Source organism: Anolis carolinensis, chromosome 1, assembly GCF_035594765.1.
Source record: "Anolis carolinensis isolate JA03-04 chromosome 1, rAnoCar3.1.pri, whole genome shotgun sequence".
Taxonomy (NCBI): Eukaryota; Metazoa; Chordata; class Lepidosauria; order Squamata; family Dactyloidae; genus Anolis; species Anolis carolinensis.
In genome coordinates this window covers 19,367,632-19,386,489 of record NC_085841.1, presented here as the reverse complement: position 1 = coordinate 19,386,489, position 18,858 = coordinate 19,367,632, and the positions used below count along the sequence as shown (strand labels likewise).

General features: G+C 40.1%; 1 protein-coding gene across 12 annotated transcripts in view; it reads left to right on the top strand.

Annotated features, from left to right (window-relative positions):
* The window catches only part of slc8a1 (solute carrier family 8 member A1), a 407,191-nt gene that overhangs the window by 336,759 nt on the left and 51,574 nt on the right, over positions 1 to 18,858 (top strand). For 7 of the 12 annotated variants that reach the window (XM_008125954.3, XM_008125953.3, XM_062968919.1 and 4 more), the window contains 3 exons: positions 8,593 to 8,699; positions 13,906 to 13,926; positions 17,171 to 17,188. In XM_008125954.3, coding sequence (XP_008124161.1) covers positions 8,593 to 8,699; positions 13,906 to 13,926; positions 17,171 to 17,188 — 146 coding nt within the window. Of the gene's footprint in view, positions 1 to 8,592; positions 8,700 to 9,761; positions 9,866 to 13,905; positions 13,927 to 17,170; positions 17,189 to 18,858 lie in introns of all 12 variants that reach the window. The other 5 variants (XM_062968923.1, XM_062968921.1, XM_062968926.1 and 2 more) reach the window with 2 other exon arrangements.

Sequence of the window (18,858 nt, the reverse complement as noted above, 5' to 3'; positions counted from 1 at the left end):
GAAATTCCCCAGAAAATCTCAAAGATCAGACAGTTCATAAAAAGAGAGAGTTTTTCTGAGAGTCAGGATGTAACATTCACTCCCCGTTTAAGAGAAAATGTTTTGCTCACGTTTTTCCTCACCCATATAGTACAATAGATAGCCAATGAGTTGCAATTCTTAAGAGTATCAGACTAGGATTGAGGGGACCCAGATTCAAATCCCTATTACGTTCTTCCGGTGATTGATCTTGGGCCAGTTGCTATCTGTCAGCCCACTCAGTGATCATGGGGATTAAATGCAAGGGAGGAGGGGAGAACCTTGTGTGTGATGTTGAACCCTTTGGAGGATAGGTAGGATATGAACTTTCAATGAAAGCAAGGTCCATATTGAGAAAATCACATCCTGCTCCTGACATGTGGCTGTCACCTCTCAGTCATGGACATAATATAGTAGCCTCCACTCACACTACAGATTGGATATATGCTAGAAAAGACTGCATGAACCCAAAGCTTCCTCTTGGGAATGTGGATAAACTAGATGTTGACCAACCTCCTGCTTCATAAGAGGCAATAGTTTAATCCAGGTATGAATGGCCATGTCACGTTGATTTGTGGAGGAGAATGGAATTACAGGGATGTCCTCCCTCTTCCTTCCTCTGTGGCAATGATTCCCAAACTGTGGTCCTCCTGGTGTTTGAGACTTCAATTCCCAGTACCTTCAGCCACTTTGACCAATGGTTAGATATTCTGGGAGCTGGTGTCCAGAACTCCTGGAGGACCAGAGTCTGAGAATCACTTCTCTATGGCATTAAGGACTTGAAGAAACACCAACTATCAGCCTAGATTGTCTGTGATCTTGGACATTAAGCAAGGACATCCCTGGTTATTACTTGGATTGGGAGACTGCCAACGAATACCAGGAACTGTAAGCTATATTTCATAGGAAGAACTCCAAAACCATGCCTTAGTATTCCTTTCCTAAGAAAACCCTATGAAATTCATAGCCATCATAAGTCAACAGGCAGCCTCAAGGCACATACACACATAGAAACACCCATCAACTGCTGCCAGATCTGTCAGTGACGTATTTACATCACTGTTGAGAGTAGGTTTTGATAGTTTGGGATCCAGGCCACTAGCACAGATGTTTAGCGTTGGAGTCATGTTGTCAGTTTTATTTCAATGCCTATTTGTAGTAAAGATGAGTAGGAAGGAAAGGGCACCTCTTTGTGTATTCCCTTTAAAAAATATATTCGTTTTATATTTCTTGAAAAATGTGTAAGGAGCTGTTAGCTTGGCTTTCTCGTGCGTCTTCCTAATTAACAGTCTGCAGTTGCCTGGAAACATAATTCAGTGCCATGTGTTTGCCGTAACTACGTAGATAAAAGAACGATCTGCCTCCGTTGCTCCTGTACCTCGTTGAATACAAAAGCCCTAGTCATTTGTTTCAATAACATCGCACCTTTTATGCATTTAGGTGTTCTTCTCGCTTTTAATAAAGTGATACTATACAGCAGTTGTAGAAATCCCCGCACAGCAATAAATAGGGTTGGATATGAAACCTGTTAGCAAACTGCATAATACATTATTTATTCTCTCAATAATAATATAGCCACTGTTTGCACGACTACCTTCTCCTTTTTATCATCATCATCATTGTGATTATATTTATCATTATTATCTTTGTCCAGAAATGTCACCAGCCAGTCCAATCATGTGTACCAAAAGCACAAACTTTGGACTAAATCCAAATGCCAATCCCAATTACAATAAACCCTTCCCGTAAATTGCTGGTTGATATGCCAATATTAAACTGAATCATACAATTTCAATGTGTCTCCTCTACTTAGGACCAGCAGTTGGATTTAAGCCTTCAATTTTATCAAGCTTACTTGTATACATTAACCAAATCCTTTCCCTCATAGAGTTAAGCTTATCAAATTACGCTCAATCAAAAGCACTGACCAAGTGTCTCTGACTTCACAGGCTACAATTGAATAATAAGATATTGTCAAAAGGATTTACAGTACTGTGGTAAAACTATGATGAGAATGTGGGTATCTGTTTCTTTTGTTTCCCCAGTGTCCTCGGTCAAGTAGTGTTTAAGGACATAGCAAACGTGCTTCCCTTTGGTTCATCTAGCTCAATATTGTCACTGGCACTCAGAGACAAACAAAATGAATTTCAACAGGAATAAACGTAAAGTAATCTAGGCAGGAGAAATGAAATACACAAATGTAGCATAGGTGACACCTGACTAGAAAACAAGGTATGCAAAAATGATCAGGGAGTCTTAGGAGACCACAAGCAAAACGTAAGTCAAAACTTAATACAGTGGTCATAAAAGCCAATGCTAGGCTACATCAATAAAAACATAATTTCCAGATCAAGCAAAATAGTGACACATTATTGTGCTTTGGCCAGACCTCACCTGGAATACAGTATCCCGTTCTGGGCACCACAGTTCAAGAAGGATATTGACAAGCTAGAACATGTCTAAACAACAGTGACCAAGATGGCACAAGATCTGGAAATCCAACCTGATTACAAATGGTTTGGGAAGCTAGGTATGTTTAACTTAGATGACAGTAGATGGTAGGTATAGGTAAAGGTTTTCCCCTGACGTTTAGTCCAGTCGTGTCTGACTCTTGTGGTTGGTGCTCATCTCCATTTCTAAGCCGAAGAGCCAGCGTTGTCTATAGACAACTCCAAGATCATGGGGCTGGCATGTCTGCATGGCGCGTTGTTACCTTCCTGCTGGAGTGGTACCTATTGATTTACTCACATTTGCATGTTTTCGAACTGCTAGGTTGGCATTTTGTATTAGATGCTGAGGTCATTCCAAATTGCATTGATGTCGTTACCTATGTAGCCTTATGTTCAGTACAGTGAATTGCAGTGATATCTGGTAGCCTCTATGTCCGTTGGTACAGTAGAGTCTCACTTATCCAACATAAACGGGCCGGCAGAACATTGGATAAGTGAATATGTTGAATAATAAGGAGGGATTAAGTAAAAGCCTATTAAACATCAGATTACATTATGATTTTACAAATTAAGCATCAAAACATCATGTTATGCAACAAATGTGACAGAAAAAGCAGTTCAATACACAGCAATGTTATGTAGTAATTACTGTATTTACGAATTTAGCACCAAAACATCACAATGTATTGAAAAGATTGACTAAAAAACATTGACCACTAAAAGGCAGAATGCGTTGGATAATCCAGAATGTTGGATAAGCAAATGTTGGATAAGTGAGATTCTACTATAGTTGTATGTATTCCACACTTTAAAGGAGCTCTTCAATATGCTGAAGATGTTTTGAGGAAGAGTACTATACTGGGTTTAGCACCTTGGATAGCTCCTTAAACTTTCTTGGTCAGAAGGAGGTAGAGGTTCAGACTAAACCAAAGAGAATATTTATAGTCCAATTGACATGAAAACTACCACATATCACAACAGGATTACAACTCCTGATGAGGTCAGTTTTCCGAGCAAGGACTGATTTAGAGAAAAGAGTAGCCTCTCAGAATGCTAAGGACATTTCTCTTCACACTCACACACAATTTGTATTATTATAATATTTGGTTTATAGTAATATGAGGTTTATACCTCACTTTTTCTCACCACAAAGGAAACACAAAGCGGACTCCCTGTCCCTATGTATAAAGTTATTAGTGCAGGTTTTCTTAACAGAACGAACTATTACAAATATTCATGAGGACGGGCAAAATCAATCACGTTGATGTCACAGCCTTGTAACTTTTCACAGCCATTTCTTTCTTAGAATAAATGAGTTTTATTGAAAGCATGAAAGACAAACATAATGGACTTTTGGAACAGTATAGGCAAACACAACTATGTAGAGCCTCCTCCCCCTCCTGCATGAAGTTGGGTCTAAATTATAAAGAGGGACGAGAATGTAATGCTGGTAACAACCTTAGCAAAACACTTTCAGATGAACTTCAGAGGTAGATGGGATGGAGCATTGCACTACTTTTACCAATTTCATGGAGCTGAATGTAATCAAGTTTGATACTCTCTCTGTGTTAACACTTAAAGCCCTCAACAGGTTAAGATGATAGCCTCACACACAAAGACTCAAAAGCCCAAGACCCATCTAGATTGCATTTGTATTTCTACCCCTAACTTTTCTTAAGGATTGTCTGAGTTTTGAGAAACTCCTGTTTCTGTAGTCTTGTAGCATTTAAATATTTAATACTAAAACTATTTTAATGGAAGAGGATGGTTATTATTAGAACCCTATTGTGAAGTCCGGCATAGAAATCTTTTTTAAAATCCAGAAGATACATAACAGAACCACCACTTCACATAGTTATGTGGGGAAAGAACATATTAAATCTATGGAAGTGATGTCTATACTGTGTTATATCGTCAGTATAGACCAGGCATGGACAAACTTTGGCCCTCCAGGTGTTTTGGACTTCAACTCCCACAATTCCTAACAGCCTACCAGCTGTTAGGAATTGTGGGAGTTGAAGTCCAAAACACCTGGAGGGCCAAAGTTTGCCAATGCCTGGTATAGATCTATATAAGACAGTTCAGTGCAATTCAAACTGCTTTATATGGATCTGTACTGACCATATTATGCAGTTCAAACTACAGTGTCTAAAGTGGAGTAAAGTTGGGTTAATGGCAAGAAATTATTTTAGAGTCAAAGAATTACACTGTTGGAGGATAATTCCTTAATTCTTGGGGAAATAATGGATTGTAATGATGTAAGATGTAATAATGGGGAAATAATGGATTGTAATGATGTCGATGTAGTGTTGTGGCGTGAGCATTGGACTATGACTCTTGGAGACAAGCATCCAAATCTCCACTCTGCCATGGAAATTCACTTGGGCACCTTGAAAAAGCCACATACTCTCAGCCTTTGAGAAGAGCAATAGTTAAACTCTCTCTGGATAATTCTTCTTAAGAAAATTACATGATCGGGTGATCTTAGAGTTGCTACATGATAACAACGAAATTGATGTTATGTATGAAGAAGGAAAATCTAGTGGCACAGTGGGTTAAACTGCTGAGCTGATGGACTTGCTGACCGAAAGGTTGGTGGTTCGAATCAAGGGAGTGAAGTGAGCTCCCATTGTTAGCCCCAGCTTCTGCCAACCTAGTAGTTTGAAAGCATGCAAATGTGAGTAGATCAATAAGTACTGCTTTAGTGGGAAGGTAATGGTGCTCCATGCAGTCATGCCAGCCACATGACCTAGGAAGTGTCTATGAACCACACTGGCTCTTCAGCTTAGAAATGGAGATGAGCACCAACCCCCGGAGTCGGATACGACTAGACTTCATGTCAAGAGAAAACCTTTACCTTTTTATGAGGAAGGAGAATCTGGATATAAAGTATTGGAATTATCTTCTGTTAAGAACGAGTTAAATGGACCAATTCTGAATCCTACAAAACTTGGCTTAACTTTGCTGTGGTGGAGGTTTTACTGTATTCTCCATCGTCAGCTCAGTTTGCTTCTTGCTCCAGCAATTTCTCCTGTAACAGATGGAACGCCCTCGGGTGGAGGTTCAAGACAAGAAGGCAGAAGAATAGGTCAAGCTTCTCTATTAGGGCAGAGGATAAAAATATAACTGAGATCTTTGCTAGCTGAAAAACAAAAACAAATGAGAACGGGGGGAAATACCAGATAGCATTCTGAAAACTTTCTAACCTGTCATATCTCCTATTCTAAAACTATATGAAAAAATATCCTTTCCCATTTCCAGAGTGTGAAAAGCTGTAGCTGTATAGCATTCTATGGAAGTTTTTTGAGTTATTTTTATTAGATTATAGACAACCAGATTCATTACATGGATAGTTGGGATGCATCCATTTGTGCTGCTTTCTTTATTTTTATGGGTACTAGGATTAAAAACATTTTAAGTTAGTTTAGAGAGACTACAAATAACTATACGATTGCAATATGCTTTTTAGTCTTGTGAGTTCACCAAGTGAGGCCACTGGATTCTGAGACTATCAACATCCCTAGGCTTGTCTTAAGTTCTTACCTTCCTCAATGTCACTACAATATGCAAATGAGTGCAGAATATATTGGTTCAAAATAACGGATGAGCCATTGCATCCAGAGGAGTGGATTGGCACAGACAGTTCAGTCTTAAACTGTCACCAAGTGTTATCAAAACAAACACGGAAAGCTGCCTTATATCAAGTCAAACTGTTGATCTATTCAGTCTATAGTTTTCCATTCTGTGTGGCAGCCTCTCTCTGGCAAGGATCTTCCTCAACCCTGGGGAAGTTTGAAATATAAAATGCATGCTCTGTCAATAAGATACACCTCCCTCTTAAAATATATTGGAAAGGGGAAGAGAAAAATATCATAAGTAAGTTGTACTCTTGGACTTTTAATGTATTCTAGGTCTTTTAAATGCGGCTGTGCTGTGAACCTCACACATCATGCCGATTGCTCTTGGCAAGAGCTACTTCCTTTGCATCCTCCATCCCCTTGCAACATCTTTTTCCATTCGACAATGGTTTTCTTGGATCCTTGTTGTCAGTGCTCACATCTGATAAGGACAATTTCTTTTCCAGTGTTCATTTATAAGACTCCATTCAACTGCATATAGATATAGAAAGAGAGAAATATTCCAGATTGCTGTAGCATAGGTTGGCAGTCAGAATGCCCTCAAGGCGGAAAAGCAAGTGTTGGGAAGCTATGAAATGCTAAGTAATGTATGTGTCCTGGCACACCATAGAAGATCTCCTTCCACAGGATGGAGAAGGGGCAGATTTAACTGGCAGATTGAGAGATGAGGCTGAAATATACTGAGCACCATGACTCCATGTGTAATGCTAGTGTGATTGAGGAATGAATGGATTGAATGGATTTTAAGGTGTCTGAGTGTGTACACCCACACATGTAAACAAACACAGCAGCTTGAATACTACGGATTAGTTCCAACTGGAATAGACCCATTGAATGTATTGTTGAATGGGAAGTCAGAAAGCTACATTGATTCAGTGCCTCTGCTCTTATTATTTTATACAAGGAGTCCCATTTCACTATGCAACAAAATGTATATTTTGAGATCCACAGGTGGGGTCCTGGAACCAAATTTCAGCTGATATCAAGGGCTCTGTATATATAATATATATAGTCCACAGAGCCAGCATGGTCTGAGAGTTAGATTAGGTATCTAGGAAACCAGGATTCAAATATCTACACAGCCGTGGAGATCTACTGGGTGAGCTTGGACAAGCCACACTATTTCAACCTCAGAGGAAGGCAAAGGAAAATAATCCCCATGGAACAAAATGCTGCCAATAAAGTCCGGTGATTGGTTCACCTTAGGGTTCGCATAAGTCAGAAATGACTTGAAGGCACATAGCAACAACAACAACAAAGTAGTAGATCACATAGCAAGGCTTTGGGAATGAATGTCTTTCTTCTACTCTGTAGCCAACGGTGTCTGGTTTTCCAGCTTATCTTTACTAATGCTATTGCCTCTTATTTTCCACTCTTTTTCTGATAAACGAATTGGAAGTAGTGCAACTTTGGCTTTGGTCTTATTGATTAGAAAGAAGTGAAAGCCAAGATTCCTACTGTAGAAGTAGAGCTCAGTGTGTGGGCTACATCTCAATTTTGTGCCATAATAAATGTATTGGAGAGTCATTTACAGCCCTTTGTGTTCTACACCACACACAATTAATCCAGTTTGACACTCCTTTAAGTACTATATCTCAGTGCTTTGGAATCATGTGAGTTGTAGTTTTATAAAATCAGCTCACCAGTTTCCACAGTCTAACTTTGGGGCTCCACACACATAGTGGACAGCTCTCTTGGCAAACTGGTAAAATATTTTTGGGCAGCAAGGCATAACTGCAAGTGTCCTAGGTATAGCAACAGCTGGTTTCGAGAAAGTGAAACTCTGGGCAATGGGGCAGCCATATAACTCCAGAAGGAGGGAGATTCAGGACCTGGAAAATTGGGGCTATTACATTACTTGGGTCGACTAGCAACAGAAATCTGAAAAGTCACATTCGTAGTCTACAACTCCCAAATTCGCCAGTTATCAGAGCCACTGTGCATGCTGAGTGGGAGATCTTAAGAGTTGTAATCCAAAGCAGTAACTTTTCCAAGTTTTGGGTTGTTGTGGGTCTATGCCCCAGAGAGTTGGCTCATGGCAGAAGTCCTATGCTTACATGAGCTTCAAGACATTGTCCTACATAGCTGTGAATGTCAGAGGCAGCTGTACACTATTTGTAGTATTGTAAGGAGATTGAGTGGATGGTCCTTGTGGTCTCTTACAACTCTTTAATTCTATGATCCTGTCCTATGATACTAGTGCAAGCATGGGCAAACTTTGGCCCTCCAGGTGTTTTGGACTTCCACAATTCCTGACATTCAGTAGGCTGTTAGGAATTGTGGGAGTTGAAGTCCAAAACACCTGGAGGGCCGAAGTTTGCCTGTGCCTGTTCTAGTGCCATCACTTTACCTACACAATGCAACCTGCTTTTAATTCCTTTGAAATTTTCTGTCACCTATGCATTCCTCTCTACTTCTCATTTTCTTTCCTTTTTCCTCAACTTGCTGTACTCTTGAATCTCTATTCTTCTTCTTTTCTGTTTCAGCAAAACGATATCAATCAAAGTAATTGATGATGAGGAATATGAGAAAAACAAGACCTTCTACATTGAAATTGGGGAGCCCCGTCTGGTGGAGATGAGTGAAAAGAAAGGTGGGGGATTGGCTATGTGGGGCTGGGCCCTACCTGTATGCACCAGTCTTGATCACTCATGGATGCTTGAGTTGGCACATTCCAGTTCATAGACTCTCAAAGCCACACATCCCATTATCTATGTAACTGGGCAGAGAACTGAGTTGCTGACAATGGAGCTCATCAGTAGTGTGTTCTGAACTATGGTTTTGCATTTCCCCTGAACAACCTTCACTGTAGGGGTTCCCATCATTTAACAAACAAACCATAATGTTGTGCCTAGGACACAACTGATCCACTATAAAGCAAATTACATGGCCTTGTGCCGGTAGGACTATAGCTCTTTTCAGCCATTTATCATAATGAACTTTCATGCGGGAAATGGCTTGGTGATACCAAATTAAGCTTAAGGCCAGAGTTAGGAAAGTTGTAATTTTAGTCTGCAGTCTCTAGTCCTCTTAGCCATCATAACTATGGACCACATTGGTTCAAGTGTATTCTGTGAGTTTTCACTTCAAAAAGGATTTTTAAAGATCTGTTTCAAACATCATAACAAGCTCACTTGAATGGCAAAGTCTGGCATAAAAGGTAACAGCCCATCATCAGATATGTTTATTTTCACAGAACAAATGCCTGAAAAAGGCCTGTGTCTCATATTGGAGTCAATATATTGTTACAACAAGGATGCCTACCATAAACGTTTGAACTACAGGGAAATGGATAGACATACAGATTGGACAAACAGACAGGGGCACAGAAGTACAAAATCAGAAGGCAATCAATTCCCTAAAGAAAGAAACTAACAAAAATAGTAAATCAGTTCCTTTCTCTCAATTCTTTCAGGACACATGGACATTTTGATTTATTTTATTACTAAGCTACATTTGTAAGGGGGTTCTTAATCACATGAATCAGACTTCCAGAACAGAGGTTTTTCTGCTCTTTTACATACATAAAAATTGGGGATGCATGTCCAGGTTTCCCATTACCATCACAGTCAACCTCCACTTCAGCCGGTCGAACTGAAAAAGCATGTGTGTGCAATGCCAACCATTTGTTTGCCTTTGTCTTGTGTTCCCACAGGAAAAGCATTACCCTTAGAATACTTGACCGTGAGGAATATGAAAAAGAGTGCAATTTCTACCTTGTGCTTGAGGAACCAATATGGATACGAAGAAGAACGAAAGGTGTGAGAGTAAACCCAGACAGCTCACAAGAAACAGGGGCCTTTCTCTGTGTGTGTCTCCCTCCTCTCACAACTTTCTTACTCAGCTTCCACTTAACTTGCCATGACCTCTGTCAAACTTAGCAGCTTTAATTTTGTCTCTCTCTTTCCCTGTCTTGAAAAAAATTACCATCCTCATTGGGTATTTATCCTATTAAAACAAACCATGGAAAATAAAGGTCATGTGATGTAGATAATATAAAAAACTAAACAATAGGATATGAGTTTTATTTATTTATTTACAGTATTTATATTCCGCCCTTCTCACCCCGAAGGAGACTCACATTGTACACATATAAGGCAAACATTCAATGCTATATAACATAGAACAGAGACAGAGACAGACGTAGAGGCAATTTAAACCTTCTCCAGCTTCCAGCTTCCTGAGGGTATGCTTGATTCCGGCCACGGGGGAGCAGTTGCTTCATCATCCACTGCGATGGCAACTTCCTCATTCCAACGGGGGCTGGATGATTTTTATAGTGTCGTAAATTAGCCTCCCCACATATAAGTGGTACCTAAATTTCCTACTTGATAGTTGCAACTATCTTTCGGGTTGCTTAGGTCAGCAATGAGCAGGGGCTATATTTTATTTGTAATTGTTGGGTGCTCACCCCGACACGGGATGGCCTCGAACTCATGACCTCTTGGTCAGAGTAATTTATTGCAGCTGGCTGCTAACCAGCCTGCGCCACAGCTCAGCCCCACAGATTGTATCCACAACAGCCATCTTTCTCAAATGGGCCAATACCCACAGTATCTTCTTCTCAGGTCTCAGAATTCACATGACTTACATATGTGTCAGTCGTCCTCTATTGCAGTGGTTCTCAACCTGGGGTCCCCAGATGTTTTTGGCCTACAACTCCCAGAAATCCCAGCCAGTTTACCAGCTGTTAGGATTTCTGGGAGTTGAAGGCCAAAAATATCTGGAGACCCCAGGTTGAGAACCACTGCTGTATGGCATTTAAGTAATTCAATGTACACTATACCATATTATACAAAATTAGCATACAGATGGCCCTCCATATCAATGGATTCTGCATCCAATGATTCAACCAATTAAAATGTTCTAATAATAATTACCAAAAGCAACCCTTGATTTTTCCATTTTATATAAGAAACACTATTTTACCCCACCAATGTATTTGATGGGATTTAAGCTCCCACCATCTTGGGCATCCATGGCAGGCCCTGGAAACAAACTCCATCAGAAACCAAGAACCCAATGTACACTGTTCCCTCTGTTGTTGTCTTCCAGATGACATGCTGTCTGAAGGAATCTAAAAAAGTAACTTTCCTAAGTTTTGCCTTTTCCCACGTTAAAATTTCCAACCCAGGATTCTCAGCTGTGTTGGGCGGCCTGGGCAAGCTACCATTTTAATTTCCCTCGTCCTGCTCTTTCTCCACATTGTAAAGTTGAAGATAAATAGGCATAGTATGAATAACAAAACTGGCAAGGCCATGGCCACTGAACCAACTCCTCATCATAACTATAATGAAATCCATTGCATTTATGCAGATCTTATCACTAGGTCACAAAAAACAAACTTTCTTGAAATCAGCTACAGATGTGTTTTACAAGGAGTCCTCTCTTGCTTGCCCTCTTTAAATATATCCAGGCTTCAAAAGAGCAGACGTTAAGTGGAATTGTCTTGTTTTTGCTGAGGAAAATAATGTATCACATATGGTATTAAAGCACAGTTCAGCCATAAACTGATATGTCTCCCAAAATGAAATAAATTGGGCTTGGAATTATAACAGTTGAGCTTCTCAGAATAAAAAGGAAGCATTCATGCTGAGGATTCAATAACTTGTCACATTGCAGTGGACTTCAGATAATGGAGTGGGGCAGCCTGTGGCTTCTGAGTCTGCCCTAGATTATAATCCTAATTTAAAGCAGCTCCCAATACGAGACTCATATGACACCAGTTAGTTTGAGTTGCTTTCAGAACATTGAAGGCTATTTGCTGTAGTGGCAATGAAATATGAAGATAGATGCACCTTATTTGTATTTCTGCTCATATGAGGTACGTAGAATATTTTACCTGCCAACCCGTTTGAACAGAAGCAATACTGGAACAAAAGACATGTCTGCACACACCAGCTTCTGCCCAGCCAGTTCTTCTCCAGATGTGTTGGCAGGACAAAGTGAGGATTGTAGTCCAGCACCTCTGGAGGATATTGAGGAAGGTACACCATAAGGAAAAATGAAACATTTTCAGCTCTTTTGGGAACTATGGTCCACATCCAGTTGCACAGTAACCACATATTTTCATATGCAGATGGGCATCTCTATGAAACCAGAATGTGAGAAGTCCTTGGGTGAATAACAAGTGGACACAGTGTGGCATAGTGACAACTCCACTACAAACGCCAGGCCTATTTTAAAGTGTTTTATTCACTATGATGCTCTCTGGGACAGCATTTTGTTGAGGTCCTGAGTGTGATTCCCTTGTTAAAGAATCTCTAAAAGATAATCCTGTGACCCTTCATGGAAGTCCAGTCTGAACTTTTCTAGGAAACCATGATAAACCAGCACATGTTAGTTATAATCAGAGTTGATTTGCATGCATCAAAGGACTCTTTTCCACTTTGAAGTTGTCAGGGTGGGTTTTAAAAACATCAGCTCCACAGCATCCTGATTTATTGGTGATCCTTTGACTCTCACCAATTCATCCTTGGTCAGACTGCTTGCCTGTCTGGAGAAGCAATACCGACAAATGACACCTCAGTCACAAATCAGCTGAACACAGCTTTATTCCATATATATATATATATATATATATATATATATATATATATATATATGGTATTTACAAGATACAAAGTTCATCGCTAGTTGCAGACATGCTTTCTCCTTGCCGTTCAGTGAAGCACACACATCCTACTGATAAGAGTACATTCCACAGCAGAATGATGAACGTCCTGTCAGACGGGAAGTTAGGACCTATTAGCTGCAGCAGGCTATCACTCAAACTGGTCTGCTGTTAACAGTTAATTTGCTGAAACACAAGTCCGTATACACAGTTGCAAACAGTAAAAAACACTTGATTCATCATTTCATCCTTACACCCAAAATAAACCAGCAGAAGTTCCCTGATTTTTCCTTCTAGTCCAGATTTGTATGCTGTCATTCCCAAGGGTTGTCTGAATGGAGACTGGTCCATTAGGTGGAATAAGGAACCACTTTTGTAAGGAGGCTTCCATGTCATTCCATCCCTTTAGCCTTTAGTCTGAATGTTAAAGGAGCTTTCCAAGGTGCTGAACTTATTTTGGAGTTCAGCACCTCATGTAGCTCCTTCAACATGTGGACGAAAACCAAAGTGGACAACATTTGGAAGTAAACTAAACCACTCTGTTGACTTGGAAGAGGGTTTTCCACAACCCCAGTTCACATAAGGGTTTCTTACATGCTTTGTCTTTTTTTTCAGGCTTGAAGCCTTGGGCACAAAAAGGCAAACATTCTCTACAACATTATTCTTCAAATATTCCAGAACCAAAGCACAAAGCACACATAGAAACCTCCTTCCAATGTCATAATTTTAGAGATGGGAATGGTTTTTTTAAAAAAAATTAAAATGTAAAAGCAACGGAATAAAGAACCTTTTTGCAGATATCCACTGGGACATATTCTTTCCTCAAACTCTGGCAGAGCTGTCACTGAAGCAAAAGGAGATCTTAAATGTGGATCCAGGAAGTCATTTCACCTTAAAAAAAACTGGGAACACAGTATTAGCTCTTAAAGATTGTGTCTCTGGCACCATAGAAATAGATAAATGTGTTTGACATCTTCCCACAATTTCACAGCCCATTCCCATGAAATGTGCCTCTTTCCCATTATTATTTTTCATGCTCTTTTTCTTTATAGTAATGGTGTCCTGCTTTACAGATCTACACTCTCTCCGGCTTCCCGGATCTGGAGCTTTTCTGTGGATGTTCTCTTTTGTTTCATTGCTCATTGTCTTTTCTTCTGTGTTTTGTCCTTCTGTGTCTTCTCCACAGCCCTGTTGTTGAATGAGTTTGGTAAGCACTGCATTTCTTGTATTTCTTTTCCATTTTTAAGCCAATTGATACATTTTATGTAAGTTAATTGGATTGTCCTTTTTGGTTGGTTTGTTCCCTTATCCTTAAATGGTTCTTTGGGGGATGAGGATTATGAATGCAATTTGACTGAGAGTAACTGATGTCATATTTTTCTGTAATTCTCCAGTGGTCACTCAGATTCAATGTGCCTTTAGACCAAAATCAAAGTATTAAAGATCTGATAGAAAACAACATCATAAGTGAATGATACGATAATGGTTTGAAACACCTGTGACTCTAGGATCACATCCAGAGAGATATATCAGACAAAAATTCAAATATTGCCCAATATTCTAATAAATTGTGAAATATGTGTTGTCAAAGGCTTTCATGGCTAGAATCACTGGATTTCTATGAGTTTTCTGGGCTGTATGGCCATGTTCCAGAAGCATTCTCTCTTGATGTTTCGCCCACCTCTATGGCAGGCATCCTCAGAGGTTGTGAGGTCTGTTGGAAAGTAGGCAAGTGGGGTTTATGTCCAAGGTGGGAGAAAGAACTCTTGTCTATTTGAGGAAATGTGAATGTTGCAATTGGCCACCTTGATTAGCACTGAATGGCTTATCAGCTTCAAAGCCTGGCTGTTTCCTGCCTGGGGTTATCCTTTGTTGGGAGGTGTTAGCTGGCCCTGATTGTTTCATGCCTGGAATTCCCTAGTTTTTTCGTTTTGTTCTTTATGTACTGTCCTGACGTTAACACCTCCCAGCAAGGGATTCCCCCAGGCAGGAAACAGCCAGACCTTGAAGCTCATTCAATGCTAATCAAGATGGCCAATTGCAACATTCACACTTGACTCAAGCAGACAAGAATTCTTTCTCCCACCCTAGACATTCTACAGATATATAAACCTCACTTGCCTAGTTTCCAGCACACCTCACAACCTCAAAGAATGCCTGCCACAGATGTGGGCGAAACGTCAGGAGAGAATGTTTATGGAACATGGCCATACATCCCGGAAAACTCACAGCAACCCAACTGAGAAATAGTAATTTATATTTAACTTTTGATTTCCAGCATCATTTTCCAGTTTATGGTTTGGGGGACACTCCACCCCATCATTTTGGGGGGCAGTACCCTACTACATACTTGGACCATGGACTGCCGCACATGATATAATTAAAGGTCTCCTTCAAATTTAATTTCATGACAAATATCTATTATTGGGTCAGTTAAGAAAGAGACTTGAGGGCCCACAAGAGAAATAGCTGCAAGTGTTCCTTGTTTTGTTTTTGTTTTTTACCAAACTCTTATTAGCTTTGGTAAATGTAAGAGAGAGATCCCAGGTAAATGATTTGGACTAAAGCATGGAAAAATGTAAGTATTTTTTTCCCCATTCTTAATGACCCTGACACTAGCAGCATAGGAACACAGTTACGGACATGTCGCACGAACATGTCGCATTTCATTGTGTTTAGCGAACTGAGCAAGAAGAGAAATAAAATACATAACATCTCTTAACAGCTTTTATCTATTGTGAACACAGAAATAAAGTGTGAGTAGTAAACAAAGGAACAGACAGGCATAGAAAACTGCTGTAAGTTGAATGAGACCAATGGGCAGCCTTAGGGTCTGGCCCAGGCCTGGGCAAACTTCGGCCCTCCAGGTGTTTTGGACTTCAACTCTCACAATTCCTAACAGCCGGTAGGCTGTTAGGAATTGTGGGAGTTAGAGTCCAAAACACCTGGAGGGCCCAAGTTTGCCCAGGCCTGGTCTGGCCTGACATTTTTCCCAAATGTATTTGACCAGAAATGTTACATTTTGAATCACAATGTCCAGTATTCCCCTGACCAATTTGTCTAATGTCCATATTGAGTATGGGATTCTAGGAGCTGTGGTTTTAAAAAGTTAAGATTTCCTAGTCACACACTACCTTGAATCCCATATTGGAAGAAAGGTGAAATATAAATAAATAAGATAAACTGGGGTTTCTAAGATATGAAACCATGGGTTTCTGTATCTGAAAGAACTTCTCCATGAACTTTGGCAATTAAAAAAATTAAATTGCAAGGAATGGTTTTCCCAAAATATATATTTTTGAAAAGGTTTCCTCATTTGTAGGCATTAGGTAATGCTGGGACATCACTAGGACAGCAGATGTCCATCTCCCAATCCTGCCTCCCCATTATTTTTATCTTGTCAGAAGCGATTTGAGAACATACTGCAAGTTGCTTCTGGTGTGTCAGAATTGGCCGTCTACAGAGACGTTGCCCAGGGAAAGCCTGGATGTGTTACCATCCTGTTGGAAGGCTTCTCTCATGTCCCTGCAAGCTAGAGCTAACTGATGGGACCTCACTCCGTCTTGTGGATTCGAACCGGCAACCTTTAGGTCAACAACCCAACCTTCAGGTCAGCAGTTCAGCCGGCACAAGGGTTTAACCCACTGCGCCACCACAGCTCCATTGCCTCCCCAAGAGCACTGGTAAAACAACATATCCGATATTATGGCAATATGTCATGGTCCCAAAAGGCATCAGCCAATGAAGTCTAGTGGTGAGAAGAGAGGATGCAACATTTTAATATCATGTCACACATTTTGTTTATGTGATTTTAATATGTTGTAAGCTGCTTTGGGTCCCATGACAGAGAGAAGTGGGATATAATTAAAAATTTATTATTATTATTATTATTATTATTATTATTATTATTATTATTATTATTATGACACAGCAAACAAGATAGATATGCTGGATTTCGTTTCACAAAATCACAAGTCGAACACTTCCCAAGTGTCTAGGACTGTGTGATGTATTATTATTATTATTATTATTATTATTATTATTATTATTATTATTATTATTAATTTCTAGAAGTTGCCAAGGAAGGGAGATGCAGGGCTGCATTATAGCATCTAGTTCTGATCCTAAACAAGGAAACTACACTTTAGTCCCACCCATTTCTACTCAAAAATAAATTCCATTGAATTCCATGGAACCTGTTCCAAGGTAAGTGTTTATAGGAGCCCCAAGTTTTCAAGGTTCTTGTTAACACTTCCTACTTTTTATTACTTCTAATAGATAATAACCATTTCATTCTCTTACACATTTGCCATTCTTCCCTATGCCCAATGAGTCTACGTCTTTGTAAAAAAGTAATTTATATTTAGGGTTTAAGATGGAATGACGCAAGTGGCACATTTTATTGTTAATTTCTTTCTTTTTTCTCTCTCTCTTTCCTGCCATTCCTTTAGGTGGCTTCACAATAACAGGTATGGATTTTCAATCGTCTTCTTTGCTCAAATATACGTTTCCACTGTTAAAATATAATATTTTTTCCCTGCTGCTTCTTTGTTCTCCTTTTTAAGCTTGTTAAGATAGACTAACAACAAAGTTTTGTCAAACAAAGAGTGTTCTTTTCAATTGTGCATTACTATAACTCATGCATTCAATGCATGGTCCACTCAGTTGAACTATTTTGTCATCTTTCTATGACCTTCCACAAACTTCTGAGACTACATGCTGCTTTCTCTCTCGATTCATATTCATTACAATAACGGCTTTGAAATACTGGATTCTACATTTCAATGATTTCTGGGTTTCTGATCCCTAACCCATTGAACAAGCATAAGGTGCCTATAGACCAGGCATGGGCAAACTTGGGCCTTCCCTCCAGGTGTTTTGGACTTCAACTCCCACCATTCCCAACAGCCTCAGGCCCTTTCCTTTTCCCCCTCAGCCGCTTAAGCGGCTGAGGGGGAAAAGGAAGGGGCCTGAGGCTGTTGGGAATGGTGGGAGTTGAAGTCCAAAACACCTGGAGGACCCAAGTTTCCCCATACCTGCTATAGACCATTGCATATCCATGCACAATTAAGAAGACGTCATGCAAGAGCAGAGACACTGAACTAAACAGTCTTTGGCCTGATCCACCAAGACATTTCCTACATTAGATTTGATCTCTCAAAGATAAATATAGTGTGCCAGTTCCAGCAAAATCAGACGCACTGAATTAATTGGAAATGGATAAATCAACCCTTAGGTAAATTTCACTGTTCTAGTCGCGTCTAGCAAATGGATTTAAGCCACAGAGACATGGACTTCCAATACTGCTGCAAAACTAAATCCTGCAATCATGCCTAGTTTCTACATCCAGAAGATTTGAAAATGCACTATTGCATTATCCAGGCAGAGGCCACAAGGAGGTGTATAGAGAGAGAAGGCTAGTCCATTTTACAGGGGGGAGTTGAAGGAGGAAAACCATTTCATTGTGTTGTCGAAGGCTTTCATGGCCGGGATCACAGGGTTGTTGTATGTCTTTTGGGCTGTGTGGCCATGTTCCAGAAGTATTCTCTCCTGACGTTTCACCCACATTTATGGCAAGCATCCTCAGAGGCTGTGTGGCATGGATAAACTAGGCAAGGAAAGGAAAAAATATATATCTGTGGAGAGCCCAGGGTGTGGCAAGAGTCCATTGTCACGGGGAAGCCAGCATTAATGTTTCAGTTAATCACCCTAATTAGCATTGGAAAGGTTTTGTCTCTTGCCTGGGGGGCATCCTTTGTTCAGTCATTAGTGTCCTTGGGTCTCCTCTGCCCTCAGAGTGTTGGTTCCCATCCACTGTTTTGATTTTAGAGTTTTTTTAATACTGGTAGCCAGATTTTGTTCAGTTTCATGGTTTCCTCCTTTCTGTTGAAGTTGTCCACATGCTTGTGGATTTCAATGGCTTCTCTGTGTAGTCTGACATGATAGTTATTTCAGTGGTCCAGCATTTCTGTGTTCTCAAATAATATACTGTATCCAGGTTGGTTCATCAAGTGCTCTGCTATGGCTGACTTCTCTGGTTGAATTAATCTGCAGTGCCTTTCATGTTCTTTGACTCGTGTTTGAGCGCTGCGTTTGGTGGTCCCTATGTAGACTTGTCCACAGCTGCATGGTATCCGGT